Raw genomic sequence first — 25,191 nt, forward strand, 5'->3', positions numbered from 1 at the left:
TCTATAAAGACAGTCAAAAGGGCTGAGGAGCCTTAGGGACAGTAGATGTCTTGAGGCTTCTGTTGCTGCTTTTGGGAATGCTGTCGCTTCACAGGCTGTCGGATGGGGGGAGCCTGCTTAGGTGGGTAACACCGCTGGTATATCAACAGTGGGCCTGATGGACGAGGAGCAGACTTAGGCTTTGGACGCAGGAAGGATTGGAAGGATTTCTCGTGGTCCGAGAGCTTCTTGGTCGCCGCCTCGATGGATTCATCAAAGAGGCCGGTACCAGCGCATGGAACATTGGCAAGCCTGTCCTGGAGATTAGGGTCCATATCGATGGTCCTGAGCTACACCAGCTGGCGCATGGCCACCGCACATGCTGTAGCCCGGGCCGAGAGCTCAAAGGCATCGTAGGATGACTGCATTAGCTGTAATCGGAGCTGCGACAGTGAGGCCAGAACCTCCTGGTACTCGGATTGTGCCCTGGGGTCCACATAGGGCAAGAACTTCTGGAGTACCGATAGGAAGAACTCAAAATATGTGACGAAATGGAAGTTGTAGTTCAAAACCCTGGATGTCATCATGGAGTTCTGATAAATCCTTCTGCCAAATCGGTCCATGGTCTTGCCCTCTCTACCAGGTGGAACGGCAGCGTAGACCTGGGAGGGGTGAGACCGCTTCAGTGAGGACTCCACTAAAAGGGATTGATGGGAGAGTTGGGAACCGTGGTGCACCGTGCGGTACCTGGTATCCAATTTGTCCGGTACCGCGGGGATGGAATAAGGTGTTTCAAGGCATCGCACAAAGGTCTGATCCAGCAGCTTATGTAAAGGAAGCTTGAGGGATTCAGCAGGTGGTTGAGGGAGGTGCATAGTCTCCAGATATTCTTTGGAAAATTTGGATCCTGTGTCCAGGTGGATGTCCAAGTCGTCTGCCATCTGTCGAAGGAACGAGGAGAACGACAGCTGGTCAGCCGAAGCAGGGCTTCGAGAAGGGCTCGAGGACGTCGAGGCCTCTGGATCCAAGGAGGACGGGGATCGTGGTGGTGATAAAGACCCCAGCATGTCCTTGAGCTCCGGCATCGGAGGTGACGTAGCCGGTGGAGAATACTCAAGAAAAGGCTGCTTCCGATGAGGCGAGGCATGCCTGGACAAGTACCTCGATGAATGCCTCGACCGATGTGAACTGTGTTTGGATATCAGCCTCGAGGGACGAGGCAATTGGATCTTCGCTGAGGCCCCCAAGTAGTGGATGGGGCTGGAAGTGGTTGATCGAAGCACAGGTGGATGGCTGGAATCACTCCAGGGTACTTGTAGAGACTCGAACCCCTGCATCGGGTGGATCGGCTCCAATGGAGGCACTCGCAAAGACTCTGCTCCTTGCATCGAGTGGATGGATTCCAATGGAGGCACTCGCAAAGACTCTACTCCTTGCATCGAGTGAATCGGTTCCAATGGAGGCATGGGCAAAGACTCTGCTCCTTGCGATGCATGCACTGATGCCAGACCAGACACTCGCAGAGACTCTGCTCCCTGTAGAGAGTATGTGTATCGCTGAGGCACTGGAGGTGGCTCGACCTCGCGGGAGGCCTCCCCTTGCCCAGGCTGGATTTGAGAGAGAAGCTTGGGCCATATGGTGGTGAAGAGCTCAATGAATTGCTTCTCTAACAAGGTCTGGAACAAGGCCGGCAAGGACGGATCCGCATCAGCAATGGGACCGCCTGCACGGGCCTCGCATTCTTTGGGGGGTAGTGTGTGAGTGCTTGGGCCTAGAAGCCTTGGGCATTTTTAGCACTACCGGTGGAATAGGCTGCTGTGCTACCTGATCTGAAGAGACTGAGGAAGGTATCGCAGCAGGCGCTGGAGTCGGGGCCGGCATGAACAATGCAGGCTTGATGAGACTCGGCACCGCAGAGGTGGAAGGCTGGGGAGCAGCGGATGAAGTCAAAGGTGAGGGGCCTTTCGATGAAGACTGCTCCATCGAGGACTTCATGCTGAACAGCGACTCCCACAAGACGCAACGGCGCTTGAAAGCACGTGCAGTGAGTGTGGAGCAAGGCTGGCACGATTTTGGAAGGTGTTCAGGCCCGAGACACCGAACACAGCGTCGATGAGGGTCTGTTAGCGAAATCGCGCGCTGGCACTTGGCACACTTTTTAAAACCGGTGATAGGCTGGGACATAGGCCGGAAAAGCTCCGCCGCAAGATCGAAGCCGCGGGGCTGCGGCCACGTGGCCTGCCCGGTCGGACGGATGGAAGAAATTTTTTTTTTAAACAAGAAAGAACGACGAAAACCAGCGATTAAGAGAAAAATAACCCAAAACCGCGGACTTTAGAAGGCACAAGTGAAAAATCTTCACGCAGAGAGTCGAAGACGGACTTCTCAGCTTCACGGAAAAGTAAGAACTGAGGAGATGTGCCCTGGTCTGGGCGGGAAGGCTCTCGCGCATGCGCGGTGCAGGCGACTCGAAACTTCGAGTTTCCTCAATAAAAATGCTTGTGAGGCGTCCGCATCGGGGCTCCGTTGGATCACGTCACCCATTAGTGAGAATGCCTGCCTGCTTGTCCTGGGATAATCCTTTTTCCCCTCACCATTGGCAGCTGATGAAATCCCTCTGTGGGTGGCTGGGGAAGACCGGGCCTCCCCGCAGTCAGCTGCCAGCTCACGAGGCACTTTTGGCAGGAAGCCCTGGCCGCCAGCACCTGCTGCCAATGAGGCTCCTCTACCACTCCGGCCTACACAGCATCTACACAGGCCAGACGCGAGTGCCTCACGTCTGGAGCAAACTGAGCACTTCTTCCCCTGAGAAGTGCTCATTGGTCCATATGTGACCTAGCTAAAAGAAAAGTGCCGGTTAGTTAAATATACAGTAATTTACATTAAATTTAAAGGGAAAGGAACCCTTCAGATCAGCACTGCCTCAGGATTTTTTTTTTCTTCACAAAACAGACTCCACTTGGCTCTCCAAACAGTATGCCTTACCAACCAGGGGGTAAGGCTTACTGTTGAGGCACCTCTAAAAAAATGTGGGGGAGGTGGAGGAAAGGGGGGAGGGTTTGACATCCCCGAGGTCGGACGAACCCCCAAACAGGGTCCACACAAGCTTAATCCGGCACCAAAAAGGGGACAAAGAGCCCTAAACAAATTCCAACAGCCCTACTAAGGGAGATGGGTACAGCTCACCAACACCTGCTGGAGACTGAGAGAAGACTGAGGTAATTAGGGGGGGGGAGACACCGGATATGTTCTATTCCAAAGTTTTGGCTCAGTCTCCACCTGCTGGTCATGATGAGATATAACCTGCCTGTAAGATAACCTATGCCAGTCTGGAGAGTTGCTAAAGAAAGAGGCAGATTGTAGCCTCTGGTCACTCATAAGGGAACATTCAGCAGATACTGGCTGGTCCATCTGTAGCTTCAATTCCTGCAGAGAATCAGAGATTAAATCTACAAGATGTGCAGGTTTGAAGAACCTGCGCACAGAGGGGTCCTTCCCCAAATCACGAGCTACACACCAGTCTGGATCCTGGAGATCCGCCAGATTTGCTATGTTAATGGCTGCTGCAGAGCTGCCCTGTGAAAGCAGAGGAATGGAAAGAGTGTATGGCACAACTACGGGCACAGTCATGTTACTCCCTGGTACAATCGCAGGAAGACAAGAAGAAAGACCCTGGTCGCTTGGAGCAGGGGTCCCTATGACCAGCACAAAAGCCGGTGGACGGGACTTTTTAACTAAGTATGCCTGAAAAAGCATTTGCACAAATTCCAAGAGAAAACCATCTTCTGCAGCGGGAGCCAACTTCTGCACCTCAGATTTAGAATGTTTGAAAGATTTATGAGGTTTTTCGCTGGAGCTGCGCTTACAGTTCATAGAAACGCTGCCAGTGAACTCCCTGGACCCCCCTGGTGCCAATTTTGTGGAAGTCGGGGCATAAGGTGTATGAAGATCCTCCCCAGAGGCACATTCTAGCAAATCTCACCCCCCTCACAGTCCGCAGCACACATGGAACACGGCTGCGCAATAAGCGGCCATCCACCACAAATGAGGCATGAATCCATCCCATCCAGCCCTGGGGAAGTCATCTATGTGGTTTTCTTTCAAAAATGAAGCTGGCAAGTATGAAAAATATCTTTAAAATCAAATCTGGAAAAATCCACAATGGCCACCGAGGCCCTGTTTTAACTAAAAATAGCAGAGGTAAACCACAGAGAACCCTCAAAAACGGAGATTTTAGGATTTTAGGGGTGGGGGATAGGACATGCAGGGAAACCACCTGAAACCCCCTTTTTAAAGACCTCCTAAAATCTCTGTTTCAAGCTGTTAACTTGCTCTCCCATAACCATGTGCTCACAGAAAAAACAAACAATTTCCTCACTGTGCTGAATGAGAGAAACGGCATGCAGCTGAACACAGCTTGCAAGGAGATCCTTTGCCTCAGTGAACAGGAAATCTGGATTTCAAGTCTTCTGACTGCCCCACCGGCCTGATCACCACGGCTGGACACCTCTGCAAAACCTTGGACATGCCATGCAAATGCCTGGCGGAGGGACACAGTCTGGCTCAAAAAATAAAAGAACTAGAGGGCATTCGAAAAAGGGGACAGATTCAAAATGAATGCTAGGAAGTTCTTCTACCCAGTGGTGTACCAAGGGGGGGACGTGGGGGGCGGTCCGCCCCGGGTGCCAAGCCCTGAGGGGGTGCTCCCGGTCCGGTCCAGTTCTCCCCCCCCCCCCCGCGCCGGATGTCGCGTCTGGAAACAGCCTGCAGCAAGATAGCGATGCCAGCGATCTTTGCCTGCTTCGGCTGTTTCCTCCGCCACGGTCCCGCCCCTCCTCTGACATCAGAGGAGGGGCGGGACCGTGGCAGAGGAAACAGCCGAAGCAAGCAAAGATCGCTGGCATCGCGCGATCTTGCTGTTTCCCCAGAGAAATGAAGCGGGGAGGCAGGGGGAATGAGCAGTGCTTCATGGTGGTGGTAGTGGGGCCCAGCGGTCCTTCGAGGTAGGGGGGGCAGCAGGCATTCAGGGTGGGGCGGGCAGGCAGACCTTGTGGAGGGGGGGGAGACAGGCCGTGGGGGGGGTGCAGGCCTTCGGGAGAGGGACAGGCCTTCAAGGGAGGGCACAGGCCTTCAAGAGGGGGGACAGGCCTTCGAGGGGGGTGTAGGTCTTCGGGGGATGCAGGCCTTCGAGGGGGGTGTAGGTCTTCGGGGGGGAAAGGCCTTCGGGGGGGCAGGCAGGCCTTCAAGGGGGGGCAGGCCTTCAGGGGGGCAGGCCTTTGGGGGGGGTGCAGGCCTTTGGGGAGGTGCAGGCCTTCAAGGGGGGCAGGCCTTCAAGGGAAACAGGCAGGCAAGCCTTCAAGGGGGGGACAGGCCTTCGAAGGGGATGCAGGCCTTCAGGGGGGGCAGGACTTCAAGGGGAGCAGGCAGGCCTTCAAGGGAGGGACAGGCCTTCAGGGGTGGGATGCAGACCTTTAAGGGGGGGGACAGGCCTTCAGGGGAGGGGAGCCCTGGTGTAGAAGTACACGGAGGGAAGGGGGAGGGGTTCTAAGAGACGTGCATATGCCAGACTTTGGGTGGGAAGAAATAATGGGTCTAAAAATAGAGGAGAGAGAGAGAGGTGATGGATGGGTTTTAGGAAGGGAAGGAACAGAAAGGGAGAGAAGTTGGACACAAGGGATGGTGTGGAGGGGGGATAGAGATACTGATTAGGAGGGTAGTTGGGAAAAGAAAGGGAGAGATGGTGGACCCTGGGGTGGTGGGGAAGGAGGGATAGCTGCTGGATGAAAGGGTAGTTAAGAAAAGGTGGATCTGTGGAGGGAGACAAAAAAAGGAAAGATGCCAGACATCCGGGGGAGGGAAGGGAAACGGAAGGGGAGGACAGAGATGGCAGATGGATGGTTAGCACGGAGAAAGAAGAAAGGAGACCCTGGCAAGCAAGTTATCAGAAGAAAACCAGAGTCTTGGACCAACAAGATTTGAAAAATAACCAGACAACAAAAAGGTAGAAAAACTAATTTTATTTTCAGTTTTGTGATTACAATATGTCAGATTTGAAATGTGTATCCTGCCAGAGCTGGTGTTAGACCGCAAACGTGAGCTAGGATTTAACAGATAGAGGAAAAGTCCTTTTTGCTTCTTTATTTTATGTACACCACAGCGCCAGTGTGGTTAGGAGAAGCCAAAGGGGGGTGAAAAAGCTATAAAATAAACCCACCAGGATATTTGAAAAAAAACACCCAATTGGGCAGGAAAATCGAATCGATAAACCAATTCAATAGGCTGAATCGAATCGAAATTTTTTTTCCTGAATCTGGCAGCACTAGTTTGCGCTACTGTCTTAGACTTTAGGACCTGGGATTGGGGAGAGATGGCATCCTCAGTACTTTATAATGCAAGTGAAATGAGGATTTGGTCAGATTTTTGAAGGGTCTGCACTCTGCAGAATAAAAATATTGTATAGGCCGGGGACATGAGACAGCAGGAAACAGGAACTTTTCTTCCTTCTATTTTTGTGAATGGCAAGGCTGAGGATGTCAGAGAGTTCAATTAAAATATGTGCTTTATAAGAAAATATAATAATGTGTTTTATAAAGTTTTTAAGCATTGCTGGCCTACCGGTGAGATATTCCTAGTGGTGGTGGTGGCAGCGTGTCAATGTGTTGATAGGAAGAGGTGATCTGGGAAATTCTGCTGAGCAAACTCCGGGCCCATTTCCACCCCCCAGTTAGTCCACTCCACTCAACTGGTTCACACACTGAGTGGGTCTTTGGGTGTTGTTCCTGGGTAGTTGTTTTGGGATCTCTTCCAGTGGTTTGTCAGTATCTCCTTCTGGTCCAAGGAAGGAAACTTTGTTAACCTTAGCACTGACCTACAGAATATGTTTGTAACAGCGCTGCTTGTGTGGCATTAGTCTATGTAGTGATCGAAAGAAAAAACCAGACCTTTGCACATTTTTGCACTATATGGTGGGTGTATGAGGAGATTCACATTTCCTGCACAGCTAAGTTCGTGTGAAGTTACTTTGTGCTGTATTTGACATCTAGCAAAGTCTCTGTTTGGAAGGAAAGATCTCAGCTTAAAAATGAAGTGGCCAGAAGTTATGGTAAAAGTAGATAGCGTAGCTGGTTTTAAGAAAGGTTTGAACAAATTCCTGGAGGAAAAGTCCATAGTCTTATTAAGACATGGGGGAAACATCTGCTTGCCCTGGATCGGTAGCATGGAATGTTGCTACTCTTTGGATTTTGACCAGGTACTAGTGACCTGGATTGGCTTCCATGAGAATGGGTTACTGGGCATGATGGACCATTGGTCTGACCCAGTTAGGCTATTCTTATGTTATGTTCTCATCTGTAGGGGGCCTTTGTTTTCACTTCTTATTTTAATGTATTTTTTTTCTGAGAACTTATCAGGGTTTTTTATAATGGGAACAAAAATGGAAGAGAATTAATGTGTGTGGAATGGGGGGGTAACTAATTTCTTCAGCTAAATAATTCAATCCATCTCAACCAAACATAGGAGAACTCACGCACCATTCACACACCCTCCAACCAAAAACGTCAAAAGAAAAAAACAGTTCGACAACCTCCTAGCCATTCGAGCTGCAACATTCGACCCCCAACTCTACAACCTATTGACCTCGACCACAAACTACAAAACCTTCAAAAAAGAAATAAAAACCCTTCTATTCAAAAACACATAAAACCGAACTAACACAATCAGAACTGTCCCAAGCATCACCTGCAACTACTCCATATGTACTTCTGATGTCATGACAATTCAGACATAATTTATGTTATGTTATGGTATGTTTGTAATAATGGTTACATATATGAGGTTCAATAAAAGAAAATTTTCACTGCCTGTTTCTATTATGACCATTTATTCAGTTTCATGGTTATTACAAAAAAATATTTTTTTACATGGGAGGGGTGTCAAAAAATTATGGGCCCCGGGCGCCACATACCCTAGGTACGCCACTGCTTCTACCCAATGTGTGGTGGACACCTGGAATGTGCTTCCAGAGGATATAATAGGGCAGAGTACGGTACTGGGGTTTAAGAAAGGATTGGACAATTTCCTGCTGGAAAAGGGGATAGAGGGGTATAGATAGAGGATTACTGCACAGGTCCTGAACCTGTTGGGCCGCCGCTTGAGCAGACTGCTGGGCACGATGGACCTCAGATCTGACCCAGCGGAGGCATGCTTATGTTCTTATGATCCCGGTTCCGCCTCTACGGAACCATCTCAGCATTAGCTACCACCCACTAGCGGACGTACCTGGGGTGAGCTAGCTCCCAAGGGAAAGGACCCAGAGCCTCAGTCTGATTGATTGATTATGCCATAATTATGCTGGTATTAATAACTCTGTATTGTAACACCGCTACAGAAGCCCCTGTAACTCTGCATAGAGCCCATGTATTGTAATACCTCGCAGAAGCTCTTTGTCATTATTAGTGGTATAGAAGCTAACGATAAACGATAAGTGAGATTCACAAAGCAAACCGATCGGTTTGTGACCCCTTTACGACCAAATTTCCCTCCGGCCTGATTCACCTACTTCTCCTGCAATCCGCTTTGAATCCGTGCATGTAAACGAGGAGAAACGCATGCAAAGTAGGCAGGGACACAATTCACAACACAATCAAGCCGATCCGACTGGGCTGGCCAATCAACTGAAGAAGCGACTGGAAGCCCTGCTCTCTGCCCTGTTCTGCAATCTCTCCTGCCTGCTCACCCCGAATGCCGCCCTTCTCTGCCCTGCTTCTTCTCTCCTGCTGCTTGCCCCGCATACCACCCTGCTCTTCTCCAATCTTCGCCCCAATGCCGCCCTGCCTCGATCTTCCATGAATCTCTCCTGCCGCATCGCCGTTCTCCTGCCCTTCCCCTCCCTGCGAGCCTGTGGTTTTAACCCACGAGTTTAAAGCGGGTTAAAACCACAGGCTCGCAGGGCTAAAAACTACAAAGTTTACAAAAAAAGGTTTGCGTCTCAGACGGACATGCGCAGACCATCTACAGATGGTCTGCACATGCGCACAGATCACACAACAGCGAACTGTACCTGTAGATGGGGGCGTTCCTCCAATCGCCCCCATTTACATATTAAGTTGTGCAGAATTCGTTGGACCTGCCCCGATCGGGCAGGTTAGTGAATCTGGCCCAATGTGCAGGCTGTCCAGGGGGCTTACTACTGAGCAGGGAATCACCAGAAAGCACAGTTACTTACCGTAACATGTGTTATCCAGGGACAGCAGGCAGATATTCTCTACATGTGGGTGACATCACCGACGGGGCCCCCTAGCGGACGTTTTCGCAAGCAAACTTGCTTGAACACCTTCAAGCTTGCGATTGGCCCGCTCATCTGCGCAGGTCCCTCCCGCCTGACCTAGGGCATGCGTCTCCTCAGCGTGGCCTCAGTTCAGATAGCTAGCAAAAAAGCCAACCACGGGGAAGTGGGTGGGTTCCGAGAATATCTGCCTGCTGTCCCTGGATAACACCTGTTACGGTAAGTAACTGTGCTTTATCCCAGGACAAGCAGGCAGCATATTCTCTACATGTGGGAGACCTCCAAGCTAACCAGAATGGGATGGAGGGAGTGTTGGCAATTTAGGAGAACAGATTTTGCAAAACGACTGGCCAAAATGGCCATCACACCTGGAGAAAGCATCCAGACAGTAGTGCGAGGTAAACGTATGAACCGAGGACCAAGTGGCAGCCTTACAGATTTCCTCAATCGTAGTCGAGCGGAGGAAAGCAACAGACGCCGCCACCATCGCTCTGACCTTGTGGCCTGTGACTCAACCTGGCAGGGAGAGACCAGCCTGAGTGTAACAGAAAGAGATACAAGCAGCCAACCAGTTAGAAATGGTCCACTTAGAAACAGAGCGACCCAAGCGATTAGGCTCAAAGGAGAGGAACAGCTGGAGAGCAGAACGGTGAGGAGCGGTGCGCTTCAAGTAGAAGGCCAGCGCACGCTTACAATCAAGAGAATGCAGAGCCGCTTCTCCAGGGTGAGAATGGGGCTTCAGGAAAAACACAGGAAGATTGTTCACTTGCCACTGCTTCTGTTGTTGTGGCCGCTTCGAAGGAGGCCGAGAGAACGCAGGAGTAGATTTCTGCGGATACCTCCGGAGGGGAATTTTGTATTGCCGAGACGGAGGGGTCTTCAGCTTAAGTCTCACCAGAAGGACCAGTCGTGTTCCGAGAGGCGCTTAGTGGCTGCCTCTATGGAATCATCAAATAGCTCATTACCCACGCAAGGGAGATTGGCAAGACAATCCTGGAGATTCGGATCCATGTCCACAATCCTGAGCCAAGCAAACGCCGTGACCCTCGAGGACAACTCGAAGGCGTCATAGACCGCCTGAAACATATAGAGGCGAAGCTGGGAGAGAGTCTCCTTCAGGAGACAAAACTCCTGATGACGAGAATCCGGCACGTCCGCCCGGAACGAGTGGAGGGCTTCCACACAGAACCGGAGATAAGACATGAAGATAAAGTTATGGTTGAGGACACAGTTCGCCATCATTGAATTTTGATAAAGACAGCGACCAAACTTGTCCATCGTATGGCCCTCCCAACCCGGAGGGACAGCTGCGTATACCTTCGAGGGGTTGAATTTCTTCAAGGAAGATTCAACCACCAAGGATTGGTGAGAAAGCTGAGAACTTTCGAACCCCTTGACCGAGATCGTCCAGTAACGGGACTCCAATTTGGAGGGAATAACCGGGACCGCATAAAGGGTCTCCAGGTTCCAGAGAAATGTTTGCCGGAGAACCTGGTGCAACGGCAAGCGCAGCGCCTCACGGGGCGGGTGAGCATCACCCATTTCCACCAAGAATTCCTGGGTATAACGGGACTCAGACTGGAGGTCCAGGTTCAAGGCCCTGCCCATGTCCGAAATGAAACGAGTGACGGAGGAGTTTCGAGAAGAAGACTCATCTTCCTGAAGAGACCCCAAACGAGATCTGAGGAAAGCAGAGAAAGAGGGAGAAATTTCCCTCAAATAGTATGCCAGAGCCTCGGAGTCCCGCGAATGGGATTTCGAGGAGGCTCGACTAAATCATCTCAGGGGCGTCGAGGAATGACCACGCATAGGGTGGGTCAGGGAGGACCTCAGAGTCCGAGGGACCATCTTGTGGAGCCTCAGAGAAGATGGGGCGAAGGAAAACTCCTCCACCGGTTTGGAAGAATGCACAGTAGAGTCCAACTCGAGGACAAGGGTGTGCCTGGAAAGTTCCGTGTTTGGAGACCTGCCCCGAAGGAGCGGAGAAGACCGCAGCTTTTTAGAAGGGGCAAACCTCAGCAAGTAGCAGGCAAAAAGCAGGCCCCTGTCATGGGATCCCGGAAAGTCACAGACCCCGATTCTGGAGACGAAGAATCGCTCGAGGGAACCCTGCGAGTCTTGCAGGCACGGCCCTGAGATACAAGAGAAGGATGCTCAGACTGGTCAGACCAGGGCTGGGTCGAGACCGAGGTCAGAGACGTCGAGGTTGGGACCAGTTGGATCACCACCGAGGAAAGCTGTGATGTAAGGATAGCCTTAAGCATGTCCTCAAACATAGGCACCGAGACCAAAGGATGTTGGGTCACAGGTGTAGCAGTGCGCTCTTTCGGGGGCGACCTCAAGGAAGAGTATTCCCTACGTGAGGAGGCATGCTTAGAATGAGGTCTCGAAGAGGCCGACAAGGTGGCACTCACGTGAGACTCAGAGGTAGGCTTCTTTGCCGGCACACCTGAGAAGGAAAAAGGAGACTTACCCGAAGCCGGAATAGCAGGAGGAGCCAAGGCCGGAGCCTTGGAGGACAAGGAGGACTTTGAGGCACAGAACTTCGAGGCCGAGGAATCCAACACTGGTGCCGAGGCCGAGCTCAAGGCCTGTCCCTCCGGATCCATCGGGCCAAAAAGTTGAAGAATCTTGGCCACCCTCCAACGAAGAGCCTGCGGTTGCAGAGTCGCACAACGCCGACACGACTCAGCGCAGTGCTCCACACCCAGGCACTCCACACACCAACGATGAGGGTCGGTGATGGAGATAACCCGGTTGCACTTAGTGCAGTTCTGGTACCAGGTGCAAGGCCGGGATATAAGAAAAAAGACGGCCACAGCCCCGCTAGGCTAGGCGGCCAAAGCAAGACTGGAGACCAGGTGAAAAAGACACAAAGGAAAAGAAGAGTTAACAAAGACGCGAGCACAGCAACTCAAACGAAAATAAAAAAGCCGCGGTGCAAGAGGGACAACAAGGGAGCAGTGCTTCTGGCTCTGTGGAAAACACAGAACTGAGGCCATACTGAGGAGACGCATGCCCTAGGTCGGGCGGGAGGGGTTCATGCGCGGGCCAATCGTAAGCTTGAAGGTCTTCAAGCAAGTTTGCTTGCAAAAACGTCCGCTAGGGGGCTCCGTCGGTGACGTCACCCACATGTAGAGAATATGCTGCCTGCTTGCCCTGGAATAAGTAGACATTCTCCAACAGTCTGCAATCTCCTACAGTCAAGGATGTCCCCGCAGGGAACTTCCACAGCACAAGGGCGAAAACCCCGAACAAAAAATACTGAAAAATCACAAAATAAAACACAAGCAGAAAAGATGAGCTCCTACAGCCTAGCTTGTAGGAAGAAAAGACTGGTGAGCATGCTCAGGGAGGAGGGTATGTAAGGGAGGGGGGGGAAAAGCCTCTTAAGTTTTGAGGCTTCCAACAGACCCTGGCAGGTGGAGGGAAATAACCCACTGGTCCCGGAATAAAATGGGATTGATACAAGAACTAATGATTATACAAAATATATGACTAGATATACACTTCTTCCTCCGAATTCACGGTTTCAGTATCTGCGGATTTGGTTATTTGTAATTTTTTTTTTTTTTTTAAATAAAGCTACATTCTGGACCTCCCCCTGGCATCCCGGACCTTACCTGGTGGTCTAGCGGGCTTTCAGGGCAGGAGCGATCTTCCTACACTCCTGTCCCATGCAGATCACTCATAGGAAATAGCTGCCATGAGCTCCCGTCGTAGTCTCGAGAGACTACGGGAACTCACGGCAGCCATTTCCTAGAACTGATCTGCATGGGGCAGGAGCATATTGATGAAGCTCTTTTGAACCCGGGTGTGGCAGCCTATTAAAAATGGGCAGCTATGTGGTGGAATGGGCAAGCATGAAAAATAAAATAGCCATTATATTTTCCATCCATTGCTCTGGATTTACTAGTCAGGGTTTGTTTATAAGATAAGGACCTATCCAAAAGTAAAGGAGGAGGGTTTAAATGGCTAGATAAAATTACAATTGGAGAAGCCAGAACACAAACCAGATAAGACAAACAGGGGATAATATATTGACCTAAATATGTGTTTTGTGCTGAGGTCACTGGGAACAGGAGTAGGCCTTCTCTTATGTCACCAGAATTAATATATAAGCTCTGTTGAAGACCAGAGAAGATACACACAGGCTGTAGCTTAGTTTTATGAAGTCCCATTGTTTCAATGTGTGTCCAGTCTGATCTCCAGAGACCTGCAGAACAGATAAGGTTTGGCTTTTGACCTGGTTGCTACAGAGATGGACTTTTCTTCTTACTACAGAGATTACATTCCAGGGGAGGGGATTCCCTCTCCTTTTTTGCAGGGTAAAGTTAGAGATGCTAATTGGATATACAAAATGCATATATGATGAATTAAATTTTAGTAAACTAATAACATAGGGATTTTCATATTTAAGGGTTCAGATTGAAATATAATTACCTCTAAAAATTGTACTGGAGGAGTCATAGGAAAATGTAGGGTTGTGGGAGTGGATTGGCCACTCCCCTTTTCTTTCACTGAGACACGGGATTTTCAGTGCATGCTCTTAAATGACTCAGTAACATGGGAGCAGTAGTTTGACTCTTAAAGAGAAATGATTTAAAGCTGTGTGAATGGATAATTTTTCCTCTGTAAGTATATTGTAATTTTTTTCCTCTGTACCTTTTCTTTATTAGATAAGCTAGTATTAAAATGTAACTTTTATGAATTCTTGTGTGAGGAGGATAGACACTCCCCCAATATGCATACAAGCGCCTTATATGGTATTAAGTATTCATGACCAATTATATGCAGGCAGTAAAATGTTGTCATGTATTAGGTATACTTAAGTGAACCTAGCAGAACAGAATTTTGAGGGCGTTATGTCAGGGAAGTTGCATTTACACTCTCTGACTTCATTGTACAAATTAATGCCTTGAAATAGGACTGTCTGTTGAATTTTAATAAAACAAGATTTTATCTGAAATATTTGTACAAGTATCATCATGTCAGTGCACCTATGGGCAGGGTAGAACCAAAACTCTGCTCAATATGAAGATTGCTCCTGCCCCGAAAGCCCGCTAGCTAGATCAGTGGTTCCCAACCTGTCCTTGGGGACCACCAGGCCAGTCGGGTTTTCAGGATAGCCCTAATGAATATGCATGGAGCAAATTTGCATGCCTGGCACCTCCATTATATACAGATCGCTCTCATGCATATTCATTAGGGCTATCCTGAAAACCCGACTGGCCTGGTGGTCATCCAGGACAGGGTTGGGAACCACTGCGCTAGGCCACCAGGTAAGGTCCAGGATGCCGGAGGGGGGGAGGGAGGCAGGGGTGGGTCATTGCCGGCCAAAAAGTTATTCGCTAATTTTCAACATTCGCAGGTCGGCTCTACCCCTAACCCCCGCGAATACCGAGGGAGAAATGTATATATATGAATATATCACTGATAACACTGAAAATATATCTAAAGCTAATTCTACAAAATCTACCTTATTATACTGAAAAAATCTCCTGAGAAGATAGTACAAAGCAGCACTATACATTAGGCTAATTACCAATTGACCCAGAAATAACCAATTCTTAGCAAGCAAAGGTCCTGACTAACCAGTCCCTGGAACTGTATAAGTTATCATTCCTCTCACCCTTCTTCAACTGAGTCAGCTTCTGGTGGATGATGAAACGATTCCTGTTCAGGGTATAAGCTTATAGCAAGCCCACTTGGTTCTGATTAGAGAATGACACGGGGAAAAAATCTGTCCCCATCACTGCCCCGTCCCCAGTCCACCGTCCTCTTCACCGCCCCGTCACCGCCAATGCCATCCCATTCACCGCCCCATCACCGCCACTGCCATCCCATTCATCGCCCCGTCACCATCCCCGCAGCATTCATAAAAGCCTCAAACAGGTATGATTTTATATACTTATCTTTATTAACGTATAAAGGAAACATTCTTTACAACTTAACTATACAAAAACAAAACACAACCTGTACTTTTAATTGTCCTTATTTTTTAACCCGTGGATGAACAATAAATCATCCACAATCTCTGGATTCAGTCCAGTTCTCCTTTCTTCCACAGTCCATCCCGCAATAGAGAATACCCTCTCTGAAGATGTGCTGGTAGCTGGAATGCACAGTATCCCTTGTGCAACTTTTGCTAATTTTGGCCAGCTTTCTTGTTTATTTCTCCAAAATCTTAAAACATCAGCATCAACATAGACAAATGCAAGGTGATGCATCTAGGAAAGAAAAACAAAGAACATGAGTATAAGATGTTGGGGGTGACATTAGCCAAATGCAAACAAGAAAGGGATTTGGGGGTACTGATTGACAGAACCCTAAAGCCTTCGGCTCAATGCGCAGCGGCGGCGAAGAAAGGAAACAGGATGTTGGGCATGATTAAGAAGGGGATCACGAGTAGATCGGAAGAGGTCATAATGCCACTTTACAGAGCAATGGTCAGACCGCATTTGGAATACTGTGTCCAACACTGGTCTCCATACCTTAAGAAGGATATAACTCTGCTGGAGAGGGTGCAGAGGTGAGCCACAAAACTAGTCAAAGGTATGGAGAATTTGAGCTACAAAGAACGTCTCAGAAAACTGGGACTGTTCACCCTCGAGAAGAGAAGACTGTGAGGGGATTTGATAGAGACTTTTAAAATATTAAAAGGATTTGATAAAATAGACCAGGAAGCAGCATTGCTAACATTTTCGGAAGCGACACGGACACAGGGGTCACAGCCTGAAACTGAGTGGCAGCAGGTTCTGGACAAACGTCAGGAAGTTCTATTTCTCACAGCGAGTGGTTGGCGCTTGGAATGCTCTCCTGGAGGAGGTTGTGGAGGAGACTACTGTTCTGGGTTTCAAGCGCAAGTTGGATGCACACCTTCTTGTAAATCATATTGAGGGATTCGGGAAATTCGGGTCTCCAAAGAGGAGAACCTAAATGGGCCACCGCGTGCGCGGATCGCCGGACAAGATGGACCTCGGTCTGATCCGGTGAAGGCGTTTCTTATGTTCTTAACATCAGTAGAACAAAGATAGCTATCCACCTCATTAACAGCAGCCTTCTGAGGTGATAATGTTTCAAAAAAAGTCACTCAGGAAACCAACAGTTGCATCTATTTTCCTTCTTTTGGAGGGACCTGGCCCTGGGAGTTCTTCCACAGTGGTGATCTCTGAAATTGTGGAATGTTGGTCCAGATTTGAAGTTGAGAGGGTTTCCATTTCAACCTCTTTGTACAACCTCTTTAAAGATATGATTGCCTATGTTTTTGCATCTTCTGGGAAGATAACTGGATTATTTTTTCAGACATGAGTGTAACAGAGAAGCAATGCTGTGTAATGGATAAACCGGGAAATAAGTGTTGATTAACTGTTCAAAATGTTTCTTTATGGAAGCAATAATTGATGAAGCTGTTGCAGTAACAGTCAGATTGTTTGAACAACTGAGCACGTGTTGGAAGGACATCGCAGAGGGTAGGTGTTTTATCAGCAGACAAGTTGCCGCATCAAAGTTGTGCAAGACACAAATTGTGTCATTTAATAGTACTTCATTCAAATCCAAAAGCAGCCTCTGCAGTTTTTTATCCCTATACTCATTGGTCAGTTCTTTAAGATGTGGTAGGTTTTGAGATACCGATTCCAGCATTTTATAGATGCTATTCCATCTTGTTGGAACAGCCTGTTTAAGGCTAGTCTCTAGCTTGTGATGCATTTTTGAATGCTTGACATGTGCAACGGTGTCTTTTGCAAGATTAATCAGCACACTTACATTGGCATTCGGAGAATCAAAGTTGTCATTGTGCTTCAATCCATGAACCAACACAAAACTCAAACTGTGGCCTGCACATGATAGCCACTGTTGATCTTTGAAGGCAGCCTTAACATTAGCTCCATTGTCAGTGATATAGACATTGTTCTGACGATAAGCCCCAAACTCTTCCAAGATTTCCTTGACAGTTGATCGAATGTTAGCTGCAGTGTGCTTATCAAGCAGAGTTCTGGTGGCAAGAATTCTTGTGTGGAGATGAAAATTGTCATCTACATAATGTGCAGTCACGGTTATGTATGGCATACCAGTTCCATCTTCAGTCCACAGATCATTTATAATGGCAAATTTATTTTGCCGACCCAACACCTCAGACAATGCAGCCTTTTTTTTTCTCAGCAATTGCTGAAATATGTCTGGACACTGTTCTGGCAGAGGGGAGTACCAGATCAGAAGAAACTTGGCCATATTTCGCACCAATGGAAATCAACAAGTCAGCAAGGCGAACGAATCGTATTCCCTCGACCAGAGAAAAAGGTCTGATGTCCATGGTGCACATCGAAGCAACTGCATCAGTAACTTCTGCTTTCACTGCTGTAGGCAAGGTTCTGTATTCTTCCTTCGGATTCTCTTTATGCTTCTCGTCACAGCAGTATACTTTTGCCCACTACAGATTGCTGCATGTGATTTCAGGCCACTGATACCATCAAGCGACCTCCACCTCAACGCTGACTTGCAAGTCTTGCACATGGCAAAACTGCTGCATTGACCATCCACGTAGATGACCAGAAAGAACTTCCACACCGGACTAGCTCCATTATTTTCAATCAGAGACAATCGATTGCTTTTTGTAATGATGAGATTCTGCACAGTACTTTTATCCATGATAGCCTAGAAAAAAAAAAACCCACACACTGTGTGAATGACCAAATAAACAAAAAAAAAAAACCAATACCAAAAAACAGCAGTAAATTACAAACTGCTACAATAGATTGAATTCATTGTAGCAGTTTGCCTCAGTCATTGTCTTAAATATAAATACTCACCTTTGCTGAATGACAATATTTCTTTCAATGATAATGTTTGCCAAATGACAGTATCTTTCAATGATAAGCTTTAGTCGAATAGCCCAAATTTTCTTTCACCAAGTAAAAATTTCCTAGGACCGACACGAAAAAATAGAAGTATGGTTATGAGACAGTATAATACACTAAAAGACTAAAAAAGGACATCTAAATTTCTTTTATCATTTAGAAAGCATATAGTAGATAAACCTGGCGGCACCAAAAAAAAAGAAATATATATATATATAAACACAAACAAACAAACCATATGATAATCAATATGTACTACTACCAATCGTGGAGAAAAGACCAACCATGAGACCTCATCATTGCTCTAAAAAATTGTACTTATGGATTTTGAAAGTCATCAAGTAAATAAACCACTCAAACATGCTGTTTGAAAAAGGAGCACTGAAAATGGAAGATGGAAAATAGAGAATGACATGGGGACAAATTTTTCCCCATCCCTGCAAGTTCGTTTCCGTTCTCATCTGCACAAGCCTGCACAAGGGAGTAAAACGCAGTCCTGCTAACATGATATCTGTTTTTTAAGGACATGCATTTGTGCAATTCTGCCACAGCAAATGGACTTTGTTTGGTGCATTTGCCAAGGGAGAATCGCTACTGTGGCTTTGTAAAAGTGGCCCTTACGAGTGAAGTCCATAATCACCTAGACCAGTGTTTCTCAACCGAGTGTCCCAGGCCAATCTCCACCCCTGACCCCCCCCATCCCCATCATAATAGTACTAATTGTAATGAAATTTCTTCTATTCATTTTTCATGTACACTACCCATAATATATTAATTCATTATGGTAACCACAAAATTAAAAGAAACACAAAGCACACTGTATGCAGAGAAAATATTAATCATTAATATTTGTTTTATTTTTCAAAGAGGTCAAGGCAGATGACTTTAAAATATGCAATGTCACCTCAGAAACAACTATAGAAAAATAGACAAATATAGTGCAAAATATAGACAACTGATATAAATTCTCAAAACTGGCACATTTTGATCACTAAATTGAAAATAAAGTCATTTTTCATACAAATTTTCCCAAGATCCAGTGTCATTTCCCTTTTCCCCTTTGTACCATGTAGGTAGTGGTACCACAGCCACTACTGTAACCAACTACCACCACCTTTGTTCTAAAGATCCTTCCTGGTCTCCCTCCTCTATTATCATCTTGTCAGTCAGGGTCTCTCCCCCTCTGTCTGCTCCTCCCATAGTCCTGAAACCCCCCCCCCCCCCAATTATAACCAGCATTTGTTCTTTTTTCCAGGTCTTTTTCTGCCTCTCTCTCCTTCCTTCCTCCCTCCTTGGTCCAGAATCTTTCCACCTCTCTGCATTCTCTCTCTCTAGACAGTAGACGCCCCCAAGTTTAACATCTGCCATCCACTCTTCTGTCTCCCCTTTGTTCCAGGGGTCTGTCTGACACTCTATCACTATGTCTTCCCCCACCCCAGGGCCTGGCAATGCAAATTTATTCTCTTCCTGCCATTCTCCCCAGTCTCCCCGTCTGCGACAGAGGAAAAGGCCAAGAGCAAGCCTGAATTGGAGTCTGATTTTTTTATTTTTTTGAATGATTCAATTCAGCAAGACAGAAAAGATACCAGCACAGCAAATACACAAGAATCAATTAGAGCCTCTTCTATTAAACTTCACTAGCAGTTTCTAGCGTGGGGAGTCGTGCTGAATGGCCCACGCTGCCCTGATGCTCACAGAGTTCCTATGAGCGTCGGGAGCAGTGCAGGCCATTCAGCGCGGCTCTCTGCACTAGAAATGGCTAGTGCCGTTTAACAGAAGAGGGGGTTAGTCCACTTATGATAGAGAGAGCAAATACCAGCACAGTTTCTCAGCCATACAACAAGCTTTATCATTGGCACAGCTCTAGCTGTAACCAGTCCATTAGTCTTCCTTAGCCATATCTGATCCTCATAAAGAAATCTCTCAATTGTAAGCTGTACTGTATAGAAATATAGAAATATAGAAAAAGACGGCAGAAAGGGGCTTTAGCCCACCAAGTCTGCCCATTCCAAATACCCGCCCCCCTGATTTCACTCCCTTAGGGATCCCATGTGAATATCCCATTTTCTCTTAAAATCTGACACGCTGTTGGCCTCAATCACCTGCAGTGGGAGTTTGTTCCAATGATCCACTATTCTTTCAGTGAAGAAGTATTTTCTGTAGTCGCTATGGAACTTCCCTCCCCTGATTTTCAGTGGATGCCCCCTGGTGGTCGAGGGTACCTTGAGGTAGAAGATATCTTCTTCCGACTCGATACGGCCCGCGATGTACTTAAACGTTTCAATCATGTCTCCCCTCTCTCGTCATTCCTCAAGTGAGTGCAGCCGCAGTTTATTCAGTCTTTCTTCATACATGAGATCTGTGCATGTGCAATGCGGTGACATGCACATGCGTGAATGCATGCGACATTACCGCATTGCATCTGATATGCGCAGGTGCCCTCCCGACCCGGCTCCGAGCTGGTTAAAATCGAACAAATTGTCACTCAATGTCACGAAAACCAAAATAATGGTCTTTCCTTTCAAGAAAGATAGTTCTCTTCCCTCTCCTATTAAAATCAAATCTATTCCAATACATACAGTACGTAGTATCAAGCTTCTAGATATCACTTTGGATGAATCTCTCACTTTCCATGATCATATAAGTACAGTGGTACCGTACATAGAGAATGGAGGGAAGGAGAGGAAAGAAAAAAAAAGATACAAGCCACAAGATCAAAAAGGGGAGTTGGATTTGGGTTGGGAGGGGTGTTCTTTCCTTGCTTCTGAGTTTGGTTGAGCTGATCCGAGGAAATCAGCTAATCTTGGATTCCCTAGCGATCAGCTCAACCGGACACTGGAGCAAAGAAAGAACCCCTCCCCCCCCCCCCGGGGGAACCCTAGGCAGGCAAGCAGAAAGTGTGGGGATGCGGCCCACCTTACCCAAGTTTCCAGGGAGCAGGGAAGGATGCAACAATTTCTCCCATACCACAAAACCCGGCAGAGGCAAAACAAATCGATTTGCGTTTTCAAAAATATTACAACTTGGCAAAAATTGTGAGTTGTTGAAAAGGTTATTTTAAGATCATTTAAAGTACAGTTCTTCAGCTTTCCTATCTCCAAAACCATAGTTACCAAAACAAACTTAGATCAGCATGTATTCAAGATTTCTCATCCGAAACTAAAAATGAAATCAAGAAAGCAGTTTCGGCCACTTAAAATGCAGGGAAAACTGGGAACTCAGCACGACACAACACCCGGCAGCACCTCTTATTATCCCGGAAGGAGCAGAGCACACAGGATTAGAGATCCACCACGTGTTCGAAAGCAGTGTCTGTCCTCTATGAGCTGCTGCAAGACTGCTGAACTTGCTGCAGAGGAGGAATCCAGCATGATATACAGATAATGTGTTCAGTAACCATGGGAATGGATACACTAGTAGATTTAAAAAAAAAAAAAAAAAAAAAGAACCAGCTCTGTGCTGCAAGAGCAGCTCAACCAGACTCCGACCGGAGCAAAGAATGAACCCCCCCACCCCCAGGCAGGCAAGCAGAAGGAAAGTGTGGGGATGCAGCCCACCTTACCTCTTAGAACTAGTTCTAGCGCCAACAAAGTTTCAGCTCTGAGTCCGCAGTGACTCCAGTCCAGGCAGCGACCTGTCCTCCTGCTCGCAGCTCCAAAATGTTCCCAATCGCTACTGCTGCGCCACTACAACCCATTAAATGGGTTTTTCAAATCATGTATGGCAGTAGCGATTGGTCCCCTCACTGCTTGAGCAGGAAGAAGTGACCAATCAGCAGCCAGTACATTAAAGGGGCGGAGTCAATGCGGCAACGGCACAAATCGGCGATAGAGAGTTGGAGACAGCATGGCTGCTGGAGGAACTTGAAGATTAGTCACGGTAAATTGCAGTCACGAAGAAGGGGGGTATGTTTACCTGCGGGGGACAAATCTTTTCACCATTCTTGCGGGCGATGAAAAGTTTTGTTCTCGTATCTGCGGCGATTTGGCTATAGAGTCTCCATGGCCCGCGGGCAAACTGCAGCCCACCGCGGCTTCCCGCGGGGATCACTCACTGTGTCCTTCTCTAGTTCTGATGTCAGTAAAGTATAAATCTTTGTGCTATTACAGCAGTAGGTCTTAGTCTAATAATAGCCAGTGAACACTGAGCTGCAGAATTCTTTCTAGTGAAGGGCTTAGCACATACCGACAAAGTCTCTAAGCTTCTCAAAGATGTGCAAGCCAGCCAAAAAAAATCTTTCTTCTTTTATTATACCATACAGTTTCTTATATCCCACAAAATTTCCGCAAGGATTCATTGCGATTTACAATAAGATTTCAAGATCAATCATTAAGAGTTGAGAAGGAGTCTTCACCCAAAACCAAACCCAAACTGAATTTAACCTGATACTGAATTGCTCCAGACATGGCCAGGTGACTGCATGGGCCAATCAGAACTCATCCAGCAGCACACAAAGTGGGTGAATAAGCTTATAGATGACTCTCATTATCAGGGTGCAGAATGTCCAGCCAAGATAATAAGAAAACAAGACAGATGTAATTGCAATGCCTGTAAAACCCTTACGTTACATGACACCAAATGAGTGCATACATTTGAAACTAATACACCCATATTCTCCTCTCCTTTTCTGTGATATAAAATATGTATTTATGAGAGAGATTTGAATGCAGTGGAGGTGATGCATACAAATGTCTCACAAATATTTATTGTGGATAGCAGCAATAGAGCAGACCAGCATAGAATGTTTATCATCAGAATTTATTCACTAAAAGCAATGTTAAAAGCAAAAAAAACCTCAAACCTCTAAAAAAATCTAACGGCCATGTTTCGCCCCTGATGCACTCTTAAGGGATGCATCAGGGGCAAATTTAATATGCCAACTCAGTAAAATGTCTTTGAACCCCCTTGTATTTCTATGCTAGGTCACTTACACATCCCTTACAGAACAGCGCTTTGGTGCCCTGCTGGCACTTTTCATGGATAAGTATACATTTGTGTGTGTTAAGTGTACATTCACATGCAGGTACACAGTTACAGGATTGCCCTTAAATTGGGAACACACCCATGTGGCTGCTTGAAACTAACTGAAACCATACAATTTTATTCTGACACTTTTGAAAATGTACTTTCTGATGTGCAGGTTGCTTGTCCCTGTGGATAATTTTAGATATCTGGGAGTTTATAGATTCATGGCTTCATTTTGATGTTCATATCTCTAGTGCAATTAAGAAAGGGTTTTGTGCACTAAGGAAAATATGTTCAGCAAAACATTTTGAGAATGCCAAATTTGTATACTTTACTTCATCCATTTATGATTTTTTGTTTTGATTATGAAATTATTGTATATTTGGGGCTACCAGCTTCAATGCTTAAGTACTTACAAACATTACAAAATTTGTCTGTAAGGCTCCTAGATGATGCCAATAAATACAACCATGTTACCTTCCCCTTACCCTTTATATCAAGTTTCAATGGCTACCTTATTAGGTTTCGTGTTGCTTTTAAATTAATGGTGCCAATGCATTGGGCTTATTATGGTTTGACCCCCATATCTAAAATGACTTGATTGTTTCACGTGTCCCTGGGAGAATATTGTGATAGATGTCACAATGTAGATTGGTGGCACCCAAGCTTGTGGAAGCTCACTGGGCATCTACACGGCAAGTGTCTTTTTTTGGGCTGTCCCCACAAGATGGAATCAATCGCCAGTTGACATTAGGGCTACTTAATCTTTGCATAAATTTAAAAAGCAACTGAAGACTTATTTCTTTCCATAAGCACTTGGGGTTGCAGACTGTTCATGAGAGCCATGAAAGTGGTGTGTGAAGTGACGATGAGAATGGTTGATTTTATTTTAAGTTTGCGTTATATATTTGTCTGTGTATTATGGTCTGATTGGGATGTGAATGGTTATCTTTTCTATATCTAATGGAGCTCTTTTACTTATTTTAGTATGATTGTAAACTGCCAAGACCACTTATGGTTTGGCGGTATATAAAGTTCTTAAATGATATTCTCTTCGGAAACATGCCTACAGGTTTCACATGGCTTATGCACCAATTGGCACTCTCAGAAGTAACATAAAGATCTATTTTTCTAAAGCCCAAAGTTATAGATGGAGTGGATTACAAACATTTTAAAGAAATAAACATTCAGGTGGACTTTTATCATGCTGGATCTAGAACAGTGAAGTCTGGCGGAAAAAGTATCCAGCAGTCTCCATCATGGATTTAATGGCAACAACTCACAATGTAAATGTTTCCAAATCTTTGAGTCAATGAAAGAGTATCTGCAGATATAAATACTCTAGATCAGCCTTGGTCAACTTCAGGCTTGTTATGAATCTTTTCTGCCATGGTCAATCCTAGACCGAGTCATTCAGAGGATCAAGAGTCATCAAGGGCTAGTAGTGTTAATAGCCCCAGCCTGGCCAAGGAGATAATAGTACAGAGATTTGTTGAGGTTTCATGTTACAGATCCAATAGTACTGTTGGACAAGGAAGGAATCTTGGTACAGTAACATGGTTGAACAAGAGGGGTTATTCTACTAGAGTTAAACACCCTACTGCATTCTAAAGAGGTGCCTATGTGCTTGGCTTATGTGAGAGAGTTTGGAGAATTGTTAACCTCAGGTCTACAAAAGTATTGGTTCCATTACAATTGTTCTTATGAGCCAGAACAAGCAAAGGATATCAGTCTGATTCACATCCAGCCTCAGGGTAAAACCTTCTTCATCCACCTCACGGCAGCTCTGGAAGAGAAGCAATGCCACTTACTTGGGCAAAATGCCAAGGGCACTCTCACCCAGCTCCAGCAGTGAGAGCCAGTTCAAGACTTCCAAGCCAGAAAACAATCTACTTACCAGAGAGTCAGCATCTGGGCAGTCCCTGCAGAGAACAGAGGAGTTAGATACTTCAAGTGAACTGTCATATGCTGCTCAGAGGCAGCAGGCATGTGGGGTCATTCTACAGTCGGAGTTCTCAATCCAGTCCCCAGGATACCTAACCAGTCAGGTTTTCAGGAATCCCACAGTGAATATACATGAGATAAATTTGCATTCACTACCTCCAT

General features: G+C 46.7%; 1 protein-coding gene across 3 annotated transcripts in view; it reads right to left on the reverse strand.

Annotated features, from left to right (window-relative positions):
- The window catches only part of FCHO1 (FCH and mu domain containing endocytic adaptor 1), a 222,127-nt gene that overhangs the window by 66,285 nt on the left and 130,651 nt on the right, over positions 1-25,191 (reverse strand). For all 3 annotated transcript variants that reach the window (XM_033954521.1, XM_033954523.1, XM_033954522.1), the window contains exons 13-14: positions 24,983-25,007; positions 24,814-24,871 (exon numbers count right to left, since the gene is read on the reverse strand). In XM_033954521.1, the coding sequence (XP_033810412.1) occupies positions 24,814-24,871; positions 24,983-25,007 (83 nt within the window). The remainder of the gene's footprint in view (positions 1-24,813; positions 24,872-24,982; positions 25,008-25,191) is intronic.

The sequence above is a fragment of the Geotrypetes seraphini genome, chromosome 8 (genome assembly GCF_902459505.1).
Source record: "Geotrypetes seraphini chromosome 8, aGeoSer1.1, whole genome shotgun sequence".
In the NCBI taxonomy this organism is placed as follows: Eukaryota; Metazoa; Chordata; class Amphibia; order Gymnophiona; family Dermophiidae; genus Geotrypetes; species Geotrypetes seraphini.